A 22,000-nucleotide genomic window follows, 5' to 3' on the forward strand; every position below is an offset into this window, starting at 1 on the left:
GGCTAAAAAATTTGTTCCAAGTCCATAGACTTCTAGCAAACTGTCTCCAATAAATTAGTCAACCATAGTTTCCTCTTGTGGAAAGCATAGCACTTTCTGAGAATACAACAGTTCTTAAACTTTTTGGTCTCAAGATCCTTTTGTACCTTTAAAAATCACTGAGCTCCTCAAAGAGCTTTTGTTTATATAGGTTACATCTATACAGTTACCAAAATAGAAATCAAGACAGCAACCTAAAAATATTTGTTAATTCTTTTAAAAATAATAAACACTATTGCATATTAACACTGTATTTAAAAATAACTAAGTTTTCCAAAACAAAAGAAAAATTTGGTGATAAGAGTGGCATTGTTTTATATTTTTGCAAATCTCTTTAATATTTGGGCTAAATAAAAGACAGCTGGATTCTCATATCTGCTTCTTCACGCAATCTGTTGTGACATCACACAATACATCATACAGCCTCTGGAAACTGAATTCATAAAAGAATGAAAATGAAAAAGGCAAATAATGTCTTAGTATTATTATAAAACTACTGTGACTTCATGGATACCCTGAAATAGGTGTCCTAAATTATACTGGCTTACATATTGACCTATACATTATAGATTTCTTCAATTTTTTTAAAAGAAATGTAAAACTTAATCTTCTGTAATTCCCAAGGGTCCTGTTCTGTTTTTAAAAAAATATTTATCAAGCAGTACTATTTGCTAGATATTTTCATGTTTTCATTTAAATCCTCAATGGTATTAAATATTTTTTTGGTAAAAACTGTAAATGCTATTTTATTTTAAACATTTTCGTTTACAGAAAAAAATCAATGATTGGTACCTTTTTACACACTCAGATTTCTCAATATAGACAGATCTTCCTGTTGAGATATCCCCTTACAGTTTCAGTCAAGGAGCATATCAGAGCACAGACAAGGAGACCCAGCCTGGCGCGGGCAGGTCGCCCCGGCTGCCCAGACCTATTTGATAGTGCATGGGTTGAGTTCCACTGGAATAATCACACCTCGCATTCCCTTGCTGGCTGCTGGCGGCAGGTACAGCATCCATACTCACTGATGACCACCAGGGTCATCCATGTGGTTCAGTTTGTAATCAACGTAGTATTCCTGGGCAGACATGGCAGCCATCTGATGCATGGTCCATTTCTGCTTTCACTTTCTGTTCTGCATGACAAAGCACTGTCTGAGCTGCCTGAGGCTGGCTAAGAAACACTTCTAGGAGACAGAGAGCACCAGGACCATGATGAGGCAGGGGAAGATGAGGGCCATGGTGCCTGTGACTCCCTTGTAGATCTGCATGGTGTTCTCAGCATGCTCACTGCTGGGGAGAGCCACAGTAGCCGCTCCAGCGTGCCATCGAGCTGCCCCTCCCTGCCTTCGGCAAGCATGGTGGCCAGACTGGCTGGGAGCCCCAGGTCACTGTGGTTGTAACGGCCCAGAGCAGGTGGCCCTGGTGGACTCAGCCTCATCCTCGTACAGGTGGAAGGTGTACAAGGCATCTAGGATGTCTTCGCGTACCTCTGCACATACTCCTGGCTGGCACACTGTGATTTGTCATCATAGCACCCCTGGAAGCTGCGGAGCCATGAGGCCAGACTGCACATATTGCACCCACAGTTCCATAGGTTCCTGGCCCGGATGATGCTCGTCAGTGATTTCCAAGAGTTGAGGATCCAGGGCTCAACACAGGTGAGGTAGTTGGAGTCCAGCTGCAGAGACTGCAGGTGCGGCAGGGTCTCAAACACACGGGGCTCCATGTACTTGATCTTATTGCCCAACAGGTCCATTTTCTCCAGGTTCCAAACCCAGTCCAGCGAGCTAACCACAATGGCCACCTTGTCCCTCTTCAGGCAGAGGGAGTGCAGGGAGATGAAGCACGGGAAGTGGGCAGAATTCACGTTGACGCAGTCTGTGTGTTCCAGGTGCAGCCTGGTGAGCTTGAACAAGTCAGCAGAAGAGTTGCACGCCAGACTCCAGCTGATTGTATCCAATCTAAATATTCTTCATTATACACACAGGGATTATGTAACCTGTCCAGATCATAGTGGTAGTCACAGGTAGAGCTGAGATTCAAATCCAGGTCTTCTGACACTGAGTCCAGAACTTTCTAAAGTATGTCTATTACTGACCACACATAAATGGGAAACCAGGTGAAAAGGAGGGCAACTAATGAATGACAGGGGAGTCTCAGTGGCAATCTGGGTTGTTTGCTCCTTATACATTTTGGGTACCCTGTCCAGAATTACCCTTGAAATATTTCAATCCAGAGGGAGAGGACATGTAGTGAACTGAATTGGACTACCATGTAAATTCTAGGCTTGGAAATTACATCTGCCCATTTATCTTTATTGCTCTAGCAGCTCTAATCCATTTGCTGCAAAAATCATATCTGGGAGTACAAATCTCCCTAAACTTGTTTCTCAATAAAACTGGCAAATATAAATTAACAAAGCCAATGTTTGGAGGGGGCTCCTACCACATATCAGGCATACTGCAAAGCACTCCACGGTAGTGGCAATTTTATCAGTTTGGGGACTGCCCAGCTCTGAACTCTTTTTTGCCTTGGGGATTTCCAGTTTTCTATTTTTTCACAGTGGGCAGAGCCCAATTCCCCCCTCCCCCACAAAAGCTAATAATACCATAAATTTGCTCTTCTAGGCTCCCTGCTGCAAAGCATGGCCATATGACCCAGAATCACTTGCCTGACATTCTGGATCGGGAGCCAGTGATGTAAAGAATAAGGGACAGTACAGAATTATTTCAAGAAGCAGTAGAGCAATAGTCAGCTTTAAAAGCAGGAATGACAACAGTGTCAATGACAGCCCCAGCGCAGGTAAGGCAAGCTGTCCCATCTCACACTCAGCACTAATGCAGTAGTCACCCCCAGATTAGTTGTGTATCATGCTTTTGACTATAATTTAGAACCGTATTAACTCTGAGTCCAGTTCTCCAGCCCTTCTAGTGAGCCTGAGATTTCCTAGCGAGCCTGAGATTTCCTAGCGAGCCTGAGATTTCCTATATCCACTCCAAATCCTTTTCTGCTTAAGCCAGTCAGACCCAGATTTTGAGGCTTATAACTAAAAAAACTCAGAAATGGACTCAGTCTTGCTTAATTTTCATAGCAACCATCTGAGATCAGTACTATCATTAACTCCATTTTAGAGTTAAGGTCATGGGGCTTAGAGAGGTTACTTTGCCTAATGTCCCAAAGCTCATTAAGTAGTCATTATCCATGAGGTAATAATAACCAAAACTAATGACATTCATAATCTAATGATCTTTGTGATTGTTCCCAGTGGCTTCCTAACTTTAATACATTTTTAATGTTAATTTCTAGAATATGAGGACATCTAGGGATCTCTAGAATCCATTCACAAGCCTGTGCTCCTTTACTCAAGTCACAAAGAGGAGAAATACTGACAGAAATGGGTAAAAGGAAAAGTCTGTCTTGGCATTTTCTTGTTTAATGATAGGTTGAAACAGCCTGGAGCTGCTCTGGCCTGGAAGCTCTTCCTGCCCCAGAAAGGCCCTCCCTTTCCTTGGCATGCTTTTCCTGAGACCCTCCTATCACAACCATTATAATATGGCCCAGAAAGAATGGGTGTCAAAAAGGAAGGAAGGAAGGAAGGAAGGAAGGAAGGAAGGAAGGAAGGAAGGAAGGAAGGAAGGGGAGAAGGAGGGAGGAAGAGAGAAAAAGAGAAAGAAGGAAACTAAAGAGTCTACTTGACCCTGCTTTTGGAGCAGCAGGCTGTTCAGCCTTTTATCAGAAAAAAAGACTATTTTTACATTATGTTTCTGTCATTATTCCTGAAAACCCCGGTAAAAAGGAAATGTTACCTTCTATTTTGAAATACCAAATCCCTATGACAAAAAAAAAAAAAAAAATTTTTTTTTTTTTAAAGAAAGAAAGGAAAAAAGAGAGGGGAGGGGAAGGAGAAAAACAACACAGGGAGAGGAACAAATTACTTTTATCTAAGTTAATTACTTAGATAAAATTGTGACTGGGCAGATCTACGTATAAAATGAAATATCCTAAAATATTTATTAAACATTTTCTAAATTAATACAGTTAAAACAACAAACAGAAGCCACTTCTGAAATATAAATGGAGAGCACAAGTAATAACAAATTCACAAATACTGGTCTTATTCTTTTTGTCATGTATTGTATATTCTCCTACTAGCTTACTCCTTATAAAATTTTATCACCAGAAACAATCTTGCAGGCTTATAACATGAAAGGATTTCTGCTTCTCCCATTTTTAACAACCAAAGAGTGAAGTTTCCAAATTCATTCATCCATCAATCCAATATTGTATGAACACCTAATACATGTCATGCATGGTGCTAGGCACTGGTATAAGGACTTGGTATAAAAGGGCACCATATGGGGAAATAATCACTTCTACCAGTTAACATAGAGCTGTGAGGAAATCAAATCCAAGAAAGTAAATTTTTATTATAATTTTCCCAGTAAAAAACATGTCACTATCAAACAGGAACCCACCTGACAGCACTGTGGATTAACAAACCTGACACAGATAAAAGAATAAGCAATAGCCCAAACCTATTAAGAAAGGACCAGCATGGGTGCAGTGTAGGATCTTAGAGGAAGACACTTCTAAGAGTAGCTTTTTCCAGAGGTTCTACAATAACGTCCCCCTTAGACTCAATAGCCTGGCTTGGCAATAATGTGTTAAAAACAAAATATTAGCAGAAATTATGATAGTTGAAAAAAACTCCTATAATATTTGAAGTTCATATTATTATGAGTAGTACGTTAATTTAAAAGGAAAGAAACCACTTTGTGACAGAACACTGTCACAAGAATACCAAGTACCGCACCTTAATGAAGAGTCCGTGAGATTTCATTGTTTCTTGTAGTCCTGGATAATCTTTCCTTTTTGCACCATTTGATGGTCTCTAGGAATCAACAAGGCCTGCAAGCATGGTCTTTCTTTACAACAGCTACCTCATGACAAGTATCACAGCAACTATCAGAGCATGAATTCACATGAACTCACTTCTGTTAGTGCTGTGTGTGAAACAGAACCACAGGTAGATATCTGAATTGGGATTCCTTTTTTTTTCTTAATTGCAAGAGGAGACTTCCTGCATTTACACAGAAAAAAGCAACCAACACTCGTAGAGTACTGGCTAAAACCCACAATTTATTTTCACAGGCATTACTTTATTTGATCTTCACAACAATCTCATGAGGCTGCAATTGTAACATTAAAAATGAGGGAAACTAGCAATCAGAAAAGATAAATTGCTCAGATCACACTATGGTAAATAAGGAATAGGGACTCAAATCCTCAGTAAAGCCTGACTTCTTCATATATCCTACAACTTTCCAATCCATATTTGAGATTACAGTGCCTTAATCTCCTATACCTCTCCCTGACCTGTCTCACGTTGGTTAGATATATGATATTCTCAATCAACAAATAGAGATTAGTTGCTCTTTTAACTTGCTTTTTCTAAATATTACCCTTTTTCATCCAGAAGCTAGAAGTAAAATTTTCCTCATATGGTTACCAAACCACTCAATTCCACCAGTTTTAACTACGTAATTTTAGAAAACTGGGCGAAGAACTTTTAGACTATAAATCCCAATTCTCAATTTAAATTTTATTTATTTTGCAAATTGGTAACAATTTCCATATGGTTGAAAGCACAAGGTACTTTTGAGTTGAAGAGTTAAAAGAGTCTACCTAGAACACCTTCCCCCAATCCCAGTTTTCCCATTCCATTCCTGTAAACCAACATTATTAGTTTCCTGTGAAACTTAAGTATGTATGCCAAATACATATAAGCCATAAACATGTATTTATATATGTCTCTGTTACAAGACAGTCCTCCCTGGATTTCTCAGTGTACTTGTCCAAGTTTCCTATAGATGAAACCTAGCATGACATAACATTGGAGACTGTCTCCTCTGCACCTCCTAAACTTGCCTCCTTACTCCGAAGCCATCAGCTCCCATTCAAGGAGCAATAAAACCTTTCCTATCCTCCCTGGAGCCAAAGAGTTAAATTTAGGAGCAGAGATCTTCTCCTGCCCCAGAGAGGATCTGTTTATTTTCAGAAAAAAAATAAATAAATAAGCTGAGCACTCTACCTCTAGAAAGAAAGATCAGATGTGTCAGCTCCTATAGAAGCTCAGAGATTCATGGGCCCCTGGGTGGCTCAGTCAGTAAAGTGTCTGCTTTCAGCTCAGGTCATGATCCCAGGATCCTGGGATCGAGCCCCACATCAGGGCTCCCTGCTCAGCAGGGAGCCTGCTTCTGCTTCTTCCTCTTCCTCTCCCCCTTCCCATCCTTGTGCGCGCTCTCTCTCTCTCTCTAATAAAAGAAGAAGCTCAGAGATTCATAATTTCTGAGTTCTCCTTCCCCAAACTTTGCTATAAGTCCAGGTATAAGCATATGGCTCTCACCTTGCTGCTCTGTGGAGAACTGGGTAAGGGGGACACAGTACTACCATGCTATCCTGGGACTGCTGTCACTGCTGTGTGGATTGACTTCTGATTCAAAGCCCTGGTGTTTCTGCAATTAGATATACAAGTAGGGTAACATCGGAGACCCTTTAGAGATCTAGACTTAATATCTGCTGTCTTACGTACATGGTATTGTGCTATACTCTAAACACTTCGTTTATTTCACTTAATATATCCTGAAATACCAGTGCGAGAAAAAAAAATTTTTTTGAGAGAGCAAGCAAGCGAACATGCATGCACACACGTGTGTTCCTGCACACACATGTGCACAAGTAGGGGCGGGGGAGAGGGAAAGAGAGGCTCTTAAGCAGGCTCCACACACAGCACAGAGCCCAACATGGGGCTCAACCCTGAGACCATGACCTGAGCCAAAATCAATAGTCAAAGGTTTAACTGACTGAGCCACCCAGAATACCCCACTGTAGAAGAATTTTAATAGATCAGTAAGTCAGTGTATTTTTAATCAATGATATTTTAGGAGTATTTTGACTACCTTACCAAAAAACACTATTTAACTGGCCGTAATTGTCCAAAAATAGATGATTCTTTAAATATTTTGTATAAAACTTACCCTAATTTTATATGTGTTATTCTTAGATTTTTACTGACTTAATCTTTTTCCTAAATGCAATTTTCCTATATTCAGAGAATAAAAGTTAGCTAAAACCTTGATCTTTTCTGTTGCCAAAGAAGCAAAGTTCAAATATAATTGCAGACCACTGATCTCAATGAAAACATTCTACATAAAGAACAAATTCAAATGCTTTGAAGAAAAAAATTATAGCATGGGTTTACACATTCTAAAAAAGCAAGCCAAATAAAGCAATATAAATATTCTCAAATATAAGTTTTAAGTACATATACAAGTATTTTGAGAAATATAAAAACAATCTAAATATTATCTACAAATATTTCTTCTTGATTATAAGGCTAAGAAGTGGATTTGAGTTACAAATAACTGACAAGTTAATTGAAATTAACATATTTGAATAAACGCCAGTAAGTTTTGGCTCATCAGTTTATTGCCTAATAAAATGCTTAAGTTAAACTTAGAAGAATTATTTATATATAACTATATACCTACTATATTATATATATATATACACACACTATATACATATACACACACATACAGCTCATATATATATTTAGTATCAGATAACGGTGTCTTAGAAAACAAAGTTCTCATGTATACATTTAATATCAAATAAAGTGTCTTAGGAAAAAGCTTACGGATATAAACAAAAATAAATAACTGTTTAGCTCTGGGTAATGGGATTATGAAGAATTTTAGGTGAGTTTTTGTGGCTTTCTATATTTCTCATGCATTCTACAATAAAGATAGTGATACTGTAATCTAGTTTGTTTTTCCAGTCTATAAAATAATAAAAATTCAGTAAAGTCAAAGGGCATAAACTTAATACATATAATTATAATTATATATTATACTTCTATCTTTCACATACACATATACTATACATACATACACACACATAAAATATCAATGTATATGCTAGAAGACAATGAAATAAAAGAATACATTTAAGTGTCCAGTCATAAATCAGGAAAGCATTAAAACTCTACTGGAGGTCACAAAAGAAAAGCTGAACAAATGGAAAGACACCAGGTTCCAGGATAGGAAGATTCATTATAAAGATGTCAATTGCCCTAAAATAATTTATAAATTTAATGCCAGTAGGATTTAGTCAGGGAGAGGAAGAAACTAGACAAGCAAATTTTATTTTTTTTTAAAGATTTTATTTATTTATTTGAGAGAGACAGATAGTGACAGAGATAGCGAGAGAGAGCAGAAGTGGGCAGGAGAGGGAGAAGCAGCCTCCCACTAATAGGAGAGCCCAATGTGGGTCCTGATCCTAGGACCATGGGATCATTATCTGAGCTGAAGGCAGACGCTTAACCAACCAAGCCACCCAGGCGCCCCTGGACAAGCCAATTTTAAATGTCATATGTAAACAGAATAAGCAATTCTAAAAACAAAAATATGAAGGGCCTGGACCTTCATATTATAAAGCCTCAATAATTAAAGCAATGTTACTAGTATGTATATATAATACATATATTATATATACACATATGAAACAGTCCAAAAATAAGCACAAATATATATACATGAGAGTTTAGTATAAAAGGTAATGCCTTGAATAGTGATGAGATTCACTAATCTCAGTTGTATTGACAACTGTGTAGCTATCTGGCTAGTACAGAGTTAAATCCATTCCTACACTAGTTAAATTCCAAACTTATGTTTAAAACTGAAACCATTAAAACATTAAGAGAAGAAATACACCCACACAAATAGAATCTCATCTTTGACAAAGGAACAAAAGCAATTTAATGAAGAAAGGATAGCTAAAACAACTGGACATCCACATGCAAACAAATGCAATTAGACACTGGCTTTACACTTTCACAAGAATAACTCAAATGAACCATAGATCCAACAGTGGCAGCCTAAACAGCTTACACCAAGCCCTACCCCCCGTGCTCTGCTGGTGCTGCTTTCTTGGGCAAGTGTGCCTGAGAACCAGCATGGTGGGCCCCTCCTCAAGAAGACCCGCGCAACCCCCCCACCCCCCACGTACCACATCCACTAACCATAAGGTTCTGCAAAGCTTCAGCTCTGGTGGAAATAGCATCAGGTCTCTTTTAGCAGACCAGAATACAACTAGTTAAAACTCGCCACACTCTGGCCAAGGTCCAAACACTCACCACTGCAGGCAAGGAGAAACTCTGAAGAGGACTGACCTGAGGGAAAGAGGTGCCAAAACACACAGCAGCAGAGTGCACACTCTGAAACACTTCCTGAAGCGCCAGGCCCTGGACAGTATAGGACTTCTTCATAAAACCATTACGCTCAAGAGCAGGAAACATAGCAGGCTTTCCTTGTTTTTTTTTTTTAAGATTATTTATTATTTATTTGACAGAGACAGCACAAGCAGGGGGAGCAGCAGAGAAAGAGGGAGAAGCAGGCTCTCCACTGAGCAAGGAGCCCGATGTGGGGCTCAATCCCAGGACCTGGGATCGTGACCCGAGCCAAAGGCAGATGCTTAACTGACTGAGCCACCAGGCGCCCCCATAACTCAGCGACTCCATAAAGCATAATAACATTTGTATCATAGGAGTCCCAAAAGAAGAGGGGAAAGAGGGCAGAAGATTTATTTCAGGAAATTACAGCTTCCCCAATCTGGTAAAGGAAACAGATATCCAAATCCAGGAGGCACAGAGAACCACCATCAAAATCAACAAAAGCAGGCTAACACCAAGACACATGACAGTAAAATTTCCAAAATATAGATATAAGTAAAAAATCCTAAATGAAGCAAGACAAAAGAAGTCCCTAACAAACAAGGGAAGACGAGTAAGGTTAGCAACAGATCTCTCCACAGAAACTTGGCAGGCAAGAAGAGTGTGGCATGATATATTCAACATGCTGAATGGGAAAAATATACAGCCAAGAATGTTCTATCCTGCAAGGCTGTCATTCAGAACAGAAGGAGAGATAAAGAGTTTCCCAGACAAACAAAAGGAGTTCATGACCGCTAAACCAGTTCTGCAAGAAATATTAAAGGGGACTTTTTGAGTGGGAAAGAAAGATCAAAAGCGACAAAGACTAGAAAGGAACAAAGAAAATCTCTAGAAACAACAACAAACAAGTAATAAAATGGCACTAAATTCAAATCTATCAACAATCACTCTGAATGTAAACGGACTAAATGCTCCAATCAAAAGACACAGGGTGTCAGAATGGATTTTAAAATAAGACCCATCTCTATGCTGCTTACAAGAGACTCATTTTAGACCTAATGACACCTGTTGACTGAAAGTGAGGAGATGGAGAACTATTTATCATGCAAACGGATGTTGAAAGAAAGGCAGAGTAGCCATACTTGTATCAAACAAACTAGATTTTAAACCAAAGACTATAACAAGAGATGAAAAAGAGCACTACATCATAATAAAGGGATCTATCCAACAAGAAGATCTAACAATTGTAAATATTTATGCCCCCAACTTGGGAACACCCACATATATAAAATAATTAATAACAAACATAAAGGAACTGATTAATAATAATATAATACAGTAGGGTACTTTAACACCCCACTTACCAATGGACAGATGATCTAAGCAGAAAATCAACAAGGAAACGATGGCTTTGGAGGACACTAGACCACATGGACATAACAGATATATTCACAATATTTCAGACCAGAGCAGCAGAATACACATTCTCTTCAAGTGCACATGGGACCTTCTCCAGAATAGATCATGTACTAGGTCACAAATCAGGCCTCAACAAGTACAAAAAGACTGAGATCATACTATACATATTCTCCAATCACAATGCTATGAAACTTGAAGTCAACCAGAAGAAAAAAAAGTTGGAAAGACCACAAATATATGGAAGCTAAAGAACATTCTACTAAAGAATGAACAGGTAAGGGAGCCTAGGTGGCTCAGTCGATTAAGCATCCAACTCCTTTTTTTTTTAAAGATTTTATTTATTTATTCATTCGACAGAGATAGAAACAGCCAGCGAGAGAGGGAACACAAGAAGGCAGAGTGGGAGAGGAAGAAGCAGGCTCATAGCAGAGAAGCCTGATGTGGGCCTCGATCCCACAACGCCGGGATCACGCCCTGAGCCGAAGGCAGACGCTTAACCGCTGTGCCACCCAGGCGCCCCTAAGCATCCAACTCTTGATCTCAGTTCAGGTCTTGATCTCAGAGTCATGAGTTCAAGCCCCGCGTTGGGCTCTACTCAAAAAGAAAAAAAATAAATTAAAAAGAATGAATTGGTCAAGCAGGAAATTAAAAAAGAAATTTTTTAAAATACATGGAAACAAATGAAAATGAAAGACAATGGTCCAAAACCTTTGGAAAACAGCAAAAGGGTCTTAAGAGGGAAGTATATCGGGACACCTGGGTGGCTCAGTCATTAAGCGTCTGCCTACGGCTCAGGTCATGATCCCAGGGTCCTGGAATCAAGCCCCTCATTGGGCTCCCTGCTCAACGGGAAGCCTGCTTCTCCCTCTCCCACTCCCCCTGCTTGTGTTCCCTCTCTTGCTGTCTCTGTCAAATAAATAAATAAAATCTTTATTAAAAAAAAAAGGCATCCAAATTGGTAAGGAAGAAGTCAAACTCACTATTTGCAGACAACATGACACTCTATGTAGAAAACCTGAAGACTCCACCAAAAAATTGCAAGAACTAATACACAAATTCAGCAAAGTCACAGGATACAAAGTCAATGCACAGAAATCTGTTACATTTCTATACACCAATAATGAAGAAGCAGAGAAATCAAGGAATTGATCCCATTTACAACTGCACCAAAAACAATAAGATACTTAGGAATAAACCTAACCAAAAATGTAAAAGAGCTGTACTCTGAAAACCATAGGACACTTATGAAAGACATTAAGAGAGGACAGAAAGTAAAGGAAAAAACATTCCGTGCTCATGGATTAGAAGAACAAATATTGTTAAAACATCTATATTACCCAAAACAATCTACACATTTAATATAAACCCTGTCAAAATACCACCAGCATTTTTCACAGAACTAGAACAAACAATCCTAAAATGTGTATGGAACCATAAAAGACCCCAAATAGGCAAAGTAACCTTGAAAAAGCAAAGCAAAGCTGGAGACATCATAATTCTGAACTTCAAGTTATATTACAAAGCTGCAGTCATCACAACTGTATGGTACTGGCATGAAAACAGACACATAAATCAAAGGAACAGAATAGAAAACCCAAAAATGGACCCACAACCTAATGGTCAACTAATCTTCAACAAAGCAGGAAAGAATATCCAATGGAAAAAGGACAGTCTCTTCAACAAATGGTGTTGGGAAAACTGGACGGCAACATGCAGAAGAATGAAACTAGACCACTTTCTTATACCATACACAAAAATAAACTCAAAATGGATGAAAGACCTAAATTTGAGATGGGTAACCATCAAAATACTAGAGGAGAACGTAGGCACTAATCTCTTTGACATCAGCCATAGCAACTTCCTACTACATACGTCTCCAGAGGCAAGGGAAAGAAAAGCAAAAATGAGCTACTGGGACTTCATCAAGATAAAAACTTTCTGCGCAGAGACAGAAACAATCAACAAAACTAAAAGGTAGCCTTTGGAATGGGAGAAGATATTTGCAAATGACGTATCTGATAAAGAGTTATCATCTAAAATCTATAAAGAACTTAAACTCGACACCCAAAAAACAAATAACCTGGTTAAGAAATGGGCAGAAGACATGAACAGATATTTTTTCAAAGAAGACATCTAGATGGCTAACAGACACATGAAAAGATGCTCAACATCACTCATCATCAGAGAAATACAAATCAAAACTACAATGAGATAACACCTCAGAATGGCTAAAATTAACAACGCAGGAAACAACAGATGTTGGTGAGGATGCAGGGAAAGAGGAACCTTCTTGCACTGTTGGTGGGAATGTAAACTGGTGTGGCCACTCTGGAAAACTGTATAGAGGTTCCTCACAAATAGAACTACTCTAAGATTCAGCAATTGCATTATTTGGTATTTACCCAAAGGATAAAAAATACTGATTTTAAGGGATACGTGCACCCCAATGTTTATGGCAGCATTATTAACAACAGGCAAATTATGGAAAGAACCCAAATGTCTATCAACTGACGAATGGGTAAAGATGTGGTGTGTGTGTGCATGTGTATATATATACAATGAAGTATTAGTCATCAAAAAGAATGAAATCTTGCCATTTGCAACAACGTGGATGGACCCAGAGTATATTATGCTAAGCAAAATAAGTCAGTCAGAAAAAGACAAATGTCACATGATCTCACTCATATGTGGAATTTAAGAAACAAAACAAATGAATGGGGGCGGGGGTGGGGGGGAAGAGCCAAACCATAAAACAGGCCTTTAACTATAGAGAACAAACTGAGGATTGATGGAGGGAGGTGGGCCGGGGATGGGCTAAATGGGTGATGGGCATTAAGGAGGGCACTTGTTGTGATGAGCACTGGGTGTTATATGTAAGTGATGAATCACTAAAACCTACACCTGAAACTAATAATTACACTGTATGTTAACTAGAATTTAAATAAAAACTTGAAAATAAATTTAAAAAACTGGAAATATGTAATAAATAAACAAAATCTATTATTTTTTTAAATGGGTAAATTCCTTTCAAACAATGGCATAAAGGAGCCCCCAGTAAAACTTAAAACCTATAATTCAGAAGAGATAAGATAAATTTGACCAGATAATTCTTTAAAGAAAAGGGAAGTTCAGGTGCACCTCAGTGGTTCAACTGGTTAAGCGTCTGACTCCATTTCAACTCAGGTCATGAACTCAGGGTCATGAGGTCAAGCCGCGCATGGGGTTCTGCGCTCAACGTGGAGTCTATGTGAGCTCTCCCTCTGCCCATTCCCCTCTCTCATGCATATGCACTCTCTATCAAATAAATAAAATCTAAAAAATAAATAAATAAAAAGAATAGGGAAATTCAGATGATAAATGACAAACTTGGAGGGAAATGTAGCTTGTGTCTCCTTCATATAAAGAAAGTATCTAGCAGCGTCTGGGTGACTCAGCGTGTTAAGCCTCCAATTCTTGATTTCGGCTTAGGTCGTGATCTCATGGGTCATGAGACAGACTCCCTGCTCAGTGGGGAGTCTGCTTGAAGATTCTCTCCTTCTGCCCCTCCCCCCACTCACTTGCACTCTCTCTCTAAAATAAATCTTATTTTAACAAGTACGTAGAAGTTAATAAAGTTCAAACATGATAGAAAAATGGGCAAAAGATTCCAAATAGCACTTGAGGTCCATTTCAATGAATAGTATGCAACTGCAAAAGAGTACAGGAGAGAGAAACTGCTTGCCAGGCATTGGATATTTCAAATTGATGGTTTCAGCACATAAAAGCAGGATGACAGATTGAAAGGTATTTTTTTTTCCCCTCATGGTTATCAGTCAAGGTCCCTGATAATGAGGCCTCTCAATGGAGACACTTGGGCTAAAAAATACAGGTTACATATAAGTATGTCTGGCCTAGGTGCCTGAGTCTTGGACCTCAATTTTCTCTAGAAAACACAATGCACTGGGCATGTACCCAGTGTGGTGTGGGCAGGGCACCTATCCCCTATGAGGCCTGCCAGACAAAGACTGCAATTGCCTATGGTCAGGACTCATAGGTCACACAAGGATTCTGGCTTGGAGCTAAACTGCTCACCCTTCAGTGGCTACCCCAAAGCCTCAACTTCTTCACATGGTAAACAAAGATCCCGTCACCTGACCCCCATACCTACTTTTCTGCTCTCATCTCCTGCTTCACATTTCATACTCCCGTAAAAACTGCCCCCCTCCATGGGGTGCCTGGGTGGCTCAGTCGGTTAAGCATCTGCCTTCGGCTCAGGTCATGATCCCAGGGTCCTGTGATCAAGCCCCACATTGGGTTTCCTACTCGGCAGGGAGTCTGCTTCTCCCTCTGCCCCTCCCTCTGTTCTCTCTCAAAAAAATAAATAAAATCTTTTTAAAAATTTATTTTTTAAAAAAACTGCCCCCCTCCAAAGTATTCTAACCTTCGTACCTTTGTTCACAGTTTCCCCTGCTTTCCCCACCCTCTGTGTCTTCACCAAGCAAACTACCACTTATCCTTTAAGATTCATCAAGTTCCACCTCCACCAGGAAGCCTTCTTAACAAATATCCACCTTCATTCTAGACACAAGTAACTCTTCCCTATGCTGTGGATCCTTCAGTCCTCATGCAGATAAAATGCTACCAATTTACTTACTACATAATATTTTCTGTTTCTGTACCCGTCTATGTAACAAAACACTAAATTCCTAGAGAATAGAGGCCATATCAGTTCTTTGTAATTCCTCTCTGAAAAGCCACCATTCACTCTTCACAACTGGCTTCTTAGTCCATAGGCCTTAGGCTCCCTGGTTGTCAGGGATTTCTAAAATCTTTTCGTTTATATATGATAAGTACTGGAACATTTAAAAGTATCCATTTGCAAAGTGATAACCACAACTTTTCACCTGTAACTTTAGAGTTTCCTGTCATTTAACTTTCACCCAATTTTTATGGGAATCCAGTCCAAGAGGAGAATGAAGAGGGGAGCCAAGCAGAAAACAAAGATACTCAATGTCAGCAAAGGTCTTAATAGCCAGCAGTCCTAACACAACAGTAAACTGGAAAAGTCCATGTAAGCTTGCGTCCCTGATGAAGTCGTAGCTTCTAGCTGTGTCACCGAAGAGGAAACCAGACTTCATTCAGGGGGATACTGCAAGAATGGACTCTACATGCCTAAATCCCAGGCCTAAAGATTCCATGCCAGCTAAGTTTAATTTAGTGTCTCTGTCTCCCTCTCTCTCTCTTTCTCTCTCTCTCTCTCTCTCTCAGTAAACACTAAGATGTGTGCTGGGACTATCTGCACTGTTTCTGCACCTACCGAGTAGGCACAGACTTACACACTCCAGAAAAATCAGGCTGGGGTGAGAAGCATGCCAGACATTTTAAAAATCCCAGTGAGAAGAGCAAAGACGAGCTTTTTACCTGGTAAAAATCCTTACTCCACAGTTATATTCAAAAGCAAAAGCAATACTGCAACCATGTGATTGTGTCCTCTCCTACTTTTATATAAAGATGTTTCTGTATCCTTTACCATTAAAGACATTTTAGATCCTCTACACAGGGAGGAGACAGACCAGTAATTTGTGTGAAATGAATGTCTACAAATATAAGGTTAAAACCCTAAAATATTTTAATGGATGGTGGTTGCCTCAAATGAAATCAAGAGGTAAATAACAATAAATGAATGGGTAACCCCTGTACTTACAAGAGAACGTGAGCAACAATGGCATTCACATCAAACAAGGTATCAGTAGGGAATTCTCTGAGTAAGATGTTGCCCCTATAAAAAAAATTTAAAAAGCATTACAGAAATACTTCCTTGGAATTCATTGTTCTTGTCTCTGCAATACAGTAGGTTGTAAGTGCTTTGATGTTAGAGCCTAGGTGTTACCCATTATCCCATGCCCCTACCAGCAAGCTGAAGTTAAAACACACAAAAATATTTATGGAATATACACTCAATAAATATGTTGGCTCTGAAGAGCTTAGGCCCTGGGCCAGACAAAAAGACTGGGAAAACACATGAGTCTCAACATGGCTTCCCACCAACCTCCCAGTCACACACACACACACACACACACACACACTCCCTAAATGGGCTGGGAAGGAGACAAGTAGGACAGAAAAAGAAGTGTCCTTAGCAGCTGATCTCTGAGGAGACAGAATTTGTCCCCACTTTTTAGGCCAAATCCCAAGAGTTTGAGAGAAAGACTTCAAGAAACCTCAGGGAGACTAGCAGACCAGAGTGGAAAGGAATCTTAACTGGGACATTGGCAGATCTCTCAAAAATACATGTCTTTCACACCCAAATATGGACTGACAGATCTACTCAAAACACTAAATTTGTTAAGTGCTTACTTTCAAGGCACTTATAGTAGGAGTTTACATAAGAATTCTTATGTAATATTCAAAACAAGCCTGTGAGGTAGATTTTATAGCTACTTTATCTCATTTTATAGATAAGTTAAAGCACAGGTAACAAGTCTAAGCTTCATGTGTACCTCACTGCATACGACTTTATTCTGACTTAGTGATATTTTGTATATTTCAATATTCTAGAAGTATAGCTTTATATCTGCCTATCACACTCAAAAAATTCTTTACCTGAATAAATATGCTTTCATCAAATCCTTTTCTTTTCCACAGTATCTTGACGTTTCTTCTTTGACACAATTAACCTTTAAAAGATTATATTTAAGGTTCAGAGTATATATCAAAAGGTCAAGTTTCTTGGTTAGGGAAATAAGAAGGAAAATACAACAGTACATGGGGCGCCTGGGTGGCTCAGTCGTTAAGCGTCTGCCTTTGGGTCAGGGTGTGATCCCAAAGTCCTGGGATCAAGCCCCACATCAGGCTCCTCCGCTAGAAGCCTGCTTCTTCCTCTCCCACTCCCCCTGCCTGTGTTCCCTCTCTCGCTGGCTGTCTCTCTCTCTGTCAAATAAATAAATAAAAAATATTTTAAAAAAAGAAAAAAGACAGAAAAAGAAAATTAAACAGTACAGTCTATCTCCAGGTCAAATGTTTTATTTTACTTTTTTTTTCTGATTTGTATCCTATAATTGCTCATTCATCCAAGTGCTTGAGGTAAACCCGAAAAAGAAATTATTTCTACACCTAAGAGTTCTATTTAATTATACTTAAAAGTTTACATTTAATTCAACCTTATGGAACAAGTAAGAGGTAACCAGGAAGAAAAGGAAAGATACAATTAAGGCAGGACAAAAAATCATGAGCAAAAGCGAAGAAGCAGAAGTAAGTGGTAAGTTGAGAACATGAAAGCATCTCAGCAGCTGGAACACAGATACTGTTGGTTTCTTATCCAAAATCCATCCTTCCCTTTTGTTTTACTGACAGAACTTCCCTAAACACAAGTGCCCCAGTGAAAGACTTTTCCAGACTCCCCAACAGCTGCAGATGGCCAAAGAGTGTTAGAAGCCACTGGGGTTGGATTCCAGATGGTTCTTAAAAGGTAGCTGACTTATACTCTTATCCCACTTCTTCCTGACAAAAACCAGACAAGGCAGCTGGGGCACCAGCAGGAATCATGGACCATAAAACATCTTTAAAGGAGAAACCCTTGCTGAGGTTGGTGCCACAGAAAGAATGAACCTTAATCACGGATGAGGTTAGAGCAGCCATAACAGCCCTTGAGAGTTTATAATCTAGATTTTGTGTGAAAAAATGTAAGGATAATCCTGGCAGCAGTATGAAGATACAATGGAAGGCAAGAGAGCGCAAAGATAAGGAGGCAGGTTAAACGAATATCATCACATCAGCACAGGGCAGGGATGACTAGCACCTGAAGTAAAGTGGAGACGGACAGAACAGGTTCAAGAGATTTCTCACCAATCCAGCAAGGAGAACTAGGGAGAAGACTGGGCATGTGCTCGCAGCAGGGGACAGAGGTGGAAGGAAAGAGATAAAGAGAATGAAGAGGTTTCAATGGGTAGCCACCAATAAAACTTAAACTAAAGATGGAAGAAAAACAGTTATTTAGATTTTGTAAGTTTTTGTTTTGTTTTTTAAATGGGCTCAGGGTTTTGTGTGTGTGTGTGTGTGTCGTTCAATTTAACTTTAATGGAGTTTGAGGAAGCACAATGACAACTGGGGAAGCTACGTTTATTTTCAAAAGCTACAAAAGGAGAACTGACACTCAGAAAAAATATTAGGAATAGAGAATTAGAATTAAAAGTCAGAATATGGCTACACCCCCCAAAAAAACTGAATATTAGGAAGAATTTTTAAAAGTCAGAGCATAGGGGATGATTGACATTATGACAATAGATTTTTTTCCATTCATCCCGTTCAACATATATATGAACACCAACCATATGTTAGTCACTCTTCTAGTCACTGGGGGGTACAGTTAGGTTCCAAATCAAGATTTTTATCTTTAGAACTTACATTCTAAAAGTAGAGACAGACGATTTTAAAAACTAATTAATATGTAGTGTTAAGTCCCATATACAAAAAATTTTAAGGGAATAGTATGTGACAGGACATTTTAGATAGGTAATCAAGGAAGGCTTGAGGGAGGGGGTGACCTTTGCACAAAGAACAGAAGGAATGGAACGATGCATGTGATTATATAAATGTGTGGAAGAGAGACATTCTAAGCAGAAGGGAAAATATTTGCAAAGGCCTTGTGGAAATAACACTTCTAGCAGGTTCAGGTAACAAAAAGATGACCTGTAGGTGTCAGGAACAAACTGAGCAAGGTAAAGGGACAAAAAGTGAAATTAGAGAGGGAGCCAGTGTCCACAAGAGTGAAGAGTTTCTATTTTATCCTAACTGTAATGGGAAGCCTTTCTGAAGGGACAGCAAAGTGATCTGACACATATGACATGTGTGGAGAGAAGTTTAGTGGGACAAGAGTGAAAGGAGAAAGACCAATTATTAGAAGGTTGCTGTAGTTTCCCATATGAGATGTGAAGGTTTGGACAAAGGGAAACAGAGGGTCAAAGTGCAGGAAGTGGTCAGATTTGGGAAGTTTTGATGACAGAACCTTAAGATTTATTGATGGCTTTGTTATGACAACGAAAAGTCAAAGATGATTCAAAGGCTTTTAGTTTTAAAATCTGCTTTGATATAGCAAGACAGCTGCACCAGCTTTCTTTTGGTCATCACTTACACGATACATCTTTTTCCTTCATTTACTTTGAAGAGGTCTGAAGCCTTTATTTTAAGATGCATTTCTAAATAGTACAGAGTTGGGTTTGGTTATCATACCCAGCTTGGCTATCTTTGTCTTAACTGGAACATTTAGTCCAATTTATATTTTAGTGTTCTCTTCATCTACGTCTGCCTCCTGAAATCTTAACTTCTAAAGACAATCTCAAAATGCTACTTTTTGTCAAGTCTTTCCCAATATCATACATGACCTTCTGCCCTGACAATCAGGTATAAGCTTCCCTTTCTTTAAACCTTAACGGCATTTTATCTGTAACTACTATAATGATTATGTTCTGGTAATTATTGGAATGATTTGTGAATGTGTTTTTTCTCCCCTATTTAGGATCTAAATTCTTAAGGAAATAGACTGGGCCTTAGTCACATATCTACCTAAAAGACTAAATAAAGTCAGCTCTTTTCACCGTCATAAACATTTACCCAGTATCTATTATGTGCCAGAGAGTGAGCTAGGTCCTCACTATAGGTCTTATTCACCAGTCTTCTTTCTACATAGCTTAGCATCCTCAACTGTAAAATCAAGACTTCAAGTTTTGTTAGTTAATAAAGGCAACACCCTCGGCATGAACTTTAATATTCTATTCTAGTTACTAGATACATGGTTACTAGCTACTAGATAAACAGCATGATTATACCTCTTGAATGTCATACCAACCTATTATTTCATTTCTAAACTTTAGAATTTTATTAAAAGCTCCTCAAAGATGAGCACCATTATCATTCTAGAGTGTAATCAGTTGTTCAAAGTTACATATAGAATTGACATAAAAAAATATTTTTTAAAGTATTTAGCAGTGATATAATAAGAAATAGATCGTTGGTTTTTGCCCCTGGTTCCTGGCACAGGGCTCCTAAAAGCCTTGTTATTTCCTGAGTGATAGAAGTGTTAGAAGTATCTCTTGTTCTAATATTTGGTCTTTAACCCCAGTTCCTTATATAAGAGCTTCTAAGACCCTTGGAAACCCCTGCAGCGTTTAAGAGTATCTTTCTGCGTGCTAATGAGGTGACTGAACCTGGGGGCCCCTATAGCTTCGGGATGGAGACTGCTCACCAAAAAGACAAAGGCATGACTAGAAGGTTGAACTTTACATCCCACCTCCTATCCTCAGGAGACTGAGTTAATCACGAGTGGCCAAAGATTTAATCAATAAGGTCCACATAACAGAACCCCCATAACCTAAACAACAGGGCTTGGAGAGCTACCAGGGTGGTGAATACGTCCAAGTACCAGGAGGGTGGCACACTCCAAACCAGAGGAGGACAGAAGCTCCTGTCCAGACTTCGCCCTATGCATCTTGTCCCCTGGGCTGTTCCAGGGCTCTATCACTTATAATAAACCAGTAATAGTAAACAAAGTGTTTTCCCTCAAACCTGTGAGCCATTACAGCAAATTGTCAAACCCAAGAAGGGGGCTGTGCGAGTCCCCAGTTGGTAGCCAAGTCAGGCAGAAGTTGTAGGTAACCTGGGAATTCACTCCTTGTGATTGGATCTGAAGTGGAGGGCAGTCTTATAGGACTGAGCCCTTAATCTGTGAGATCTGGGCTAAGTGGGCAGCTAGTGTCAGAAGTGACTGGTGTGGAAAACTCACACATTTGATGTCAGAAGTGTCCTCTGGGTAGAGGAAAGAGTTTCCCTTTAATAGCCAAGGTTAGTTCACATTTCTATGCTTCCTGCCCTGGGAACTCTAGTTGCAGGGACCAAGAGGGACAGTGGCCATCTCTCAAAGGTAGAAAGCTAATGAAGAAAGAATAAATGTACACACAAAGTCAGGTAGACACTAATTTGAGAGAATTTAATAATCACTGGTTTTTAATAATTCAATTTTCCGAGGTACAAATTCTAAGATTAAAGTAAATGAAAAGCTCATATAGCTATCTAAGCTATGATGCATGTGGAAATTTTCCATAATAATGACAAGTTTAAAACATTTTTTTGAGAAAAAAATTAAATATGTCATTTCAAGTTAGGTTGTTTGACTTTGTCCTAAAAGGAAAAATTGCAACATAAGCAATTATAAAGACTTAGAAGAATAGAAAAGGAAAAATACTTCAATTACCTCAATTTTGGTACCTCAGTTTGTGCTAATAAAAATTTTTAAAAATAGTTGAATGTGGAGATCTATTATAATATATTCGTCAGG

General features: G+C 39.0%; 1 protein-coding gene and 1 pseudogene across 10 annotated transcripts in view; both read right to left on the reverse strand.

The window, feature by feature from the left end:
* TXNDC16 (thioredoxin domain containing 16) overlaps positions 1–22,000 on the reverse strand; it is a 106,734-nt gene that overhangs the window by 72,431 nt on the left and 12,303 nt on the right. For all 10 annotated transcript variants that reach the window (XR_007190232.2, XM_048220037.2, XM_057318518.1 and 7 more), the window contains 2 exons: positions 17,275–17,348; positions 16,376–16,450 (listed from right to left, as the gene is read on the reverse strand). Coding sequence is in view for 9 of the 10 variants with exons in the window: in XM_048220037.2 (XP_048075994.1) it covers positions 16,376–16,450; positions 17,275–17,348 (149 nt within the window). In the remaining variant the exon portion in view is untranslated. The remainder of the gene's footprint in view (positions 1–16,375; positions 16,451–17,274; positions 17,349–22,000) is intronic.
* On the reverse strand, positions 280–14,872 carry LOC113242309 (leucine-rich repeat transmembrane neuronal protein 1-like; annotated as a pseudogene).

Source organism: Ursus arctos, unplaced genomic scaffold (genome assembly GCF_023065955.2).
Source record: "Ursus arctos isolate Adak ecotype North America unplaced genomic scaffold, UrsArc2.0 scaffold_25, whole genome shotgun sequence".
Taxonomy (NCBI): Eukaryota; Metazoa; Chordata; class Mammalia; order Carnivora; family Ursidae; genus Ursus; species Ursus arctos.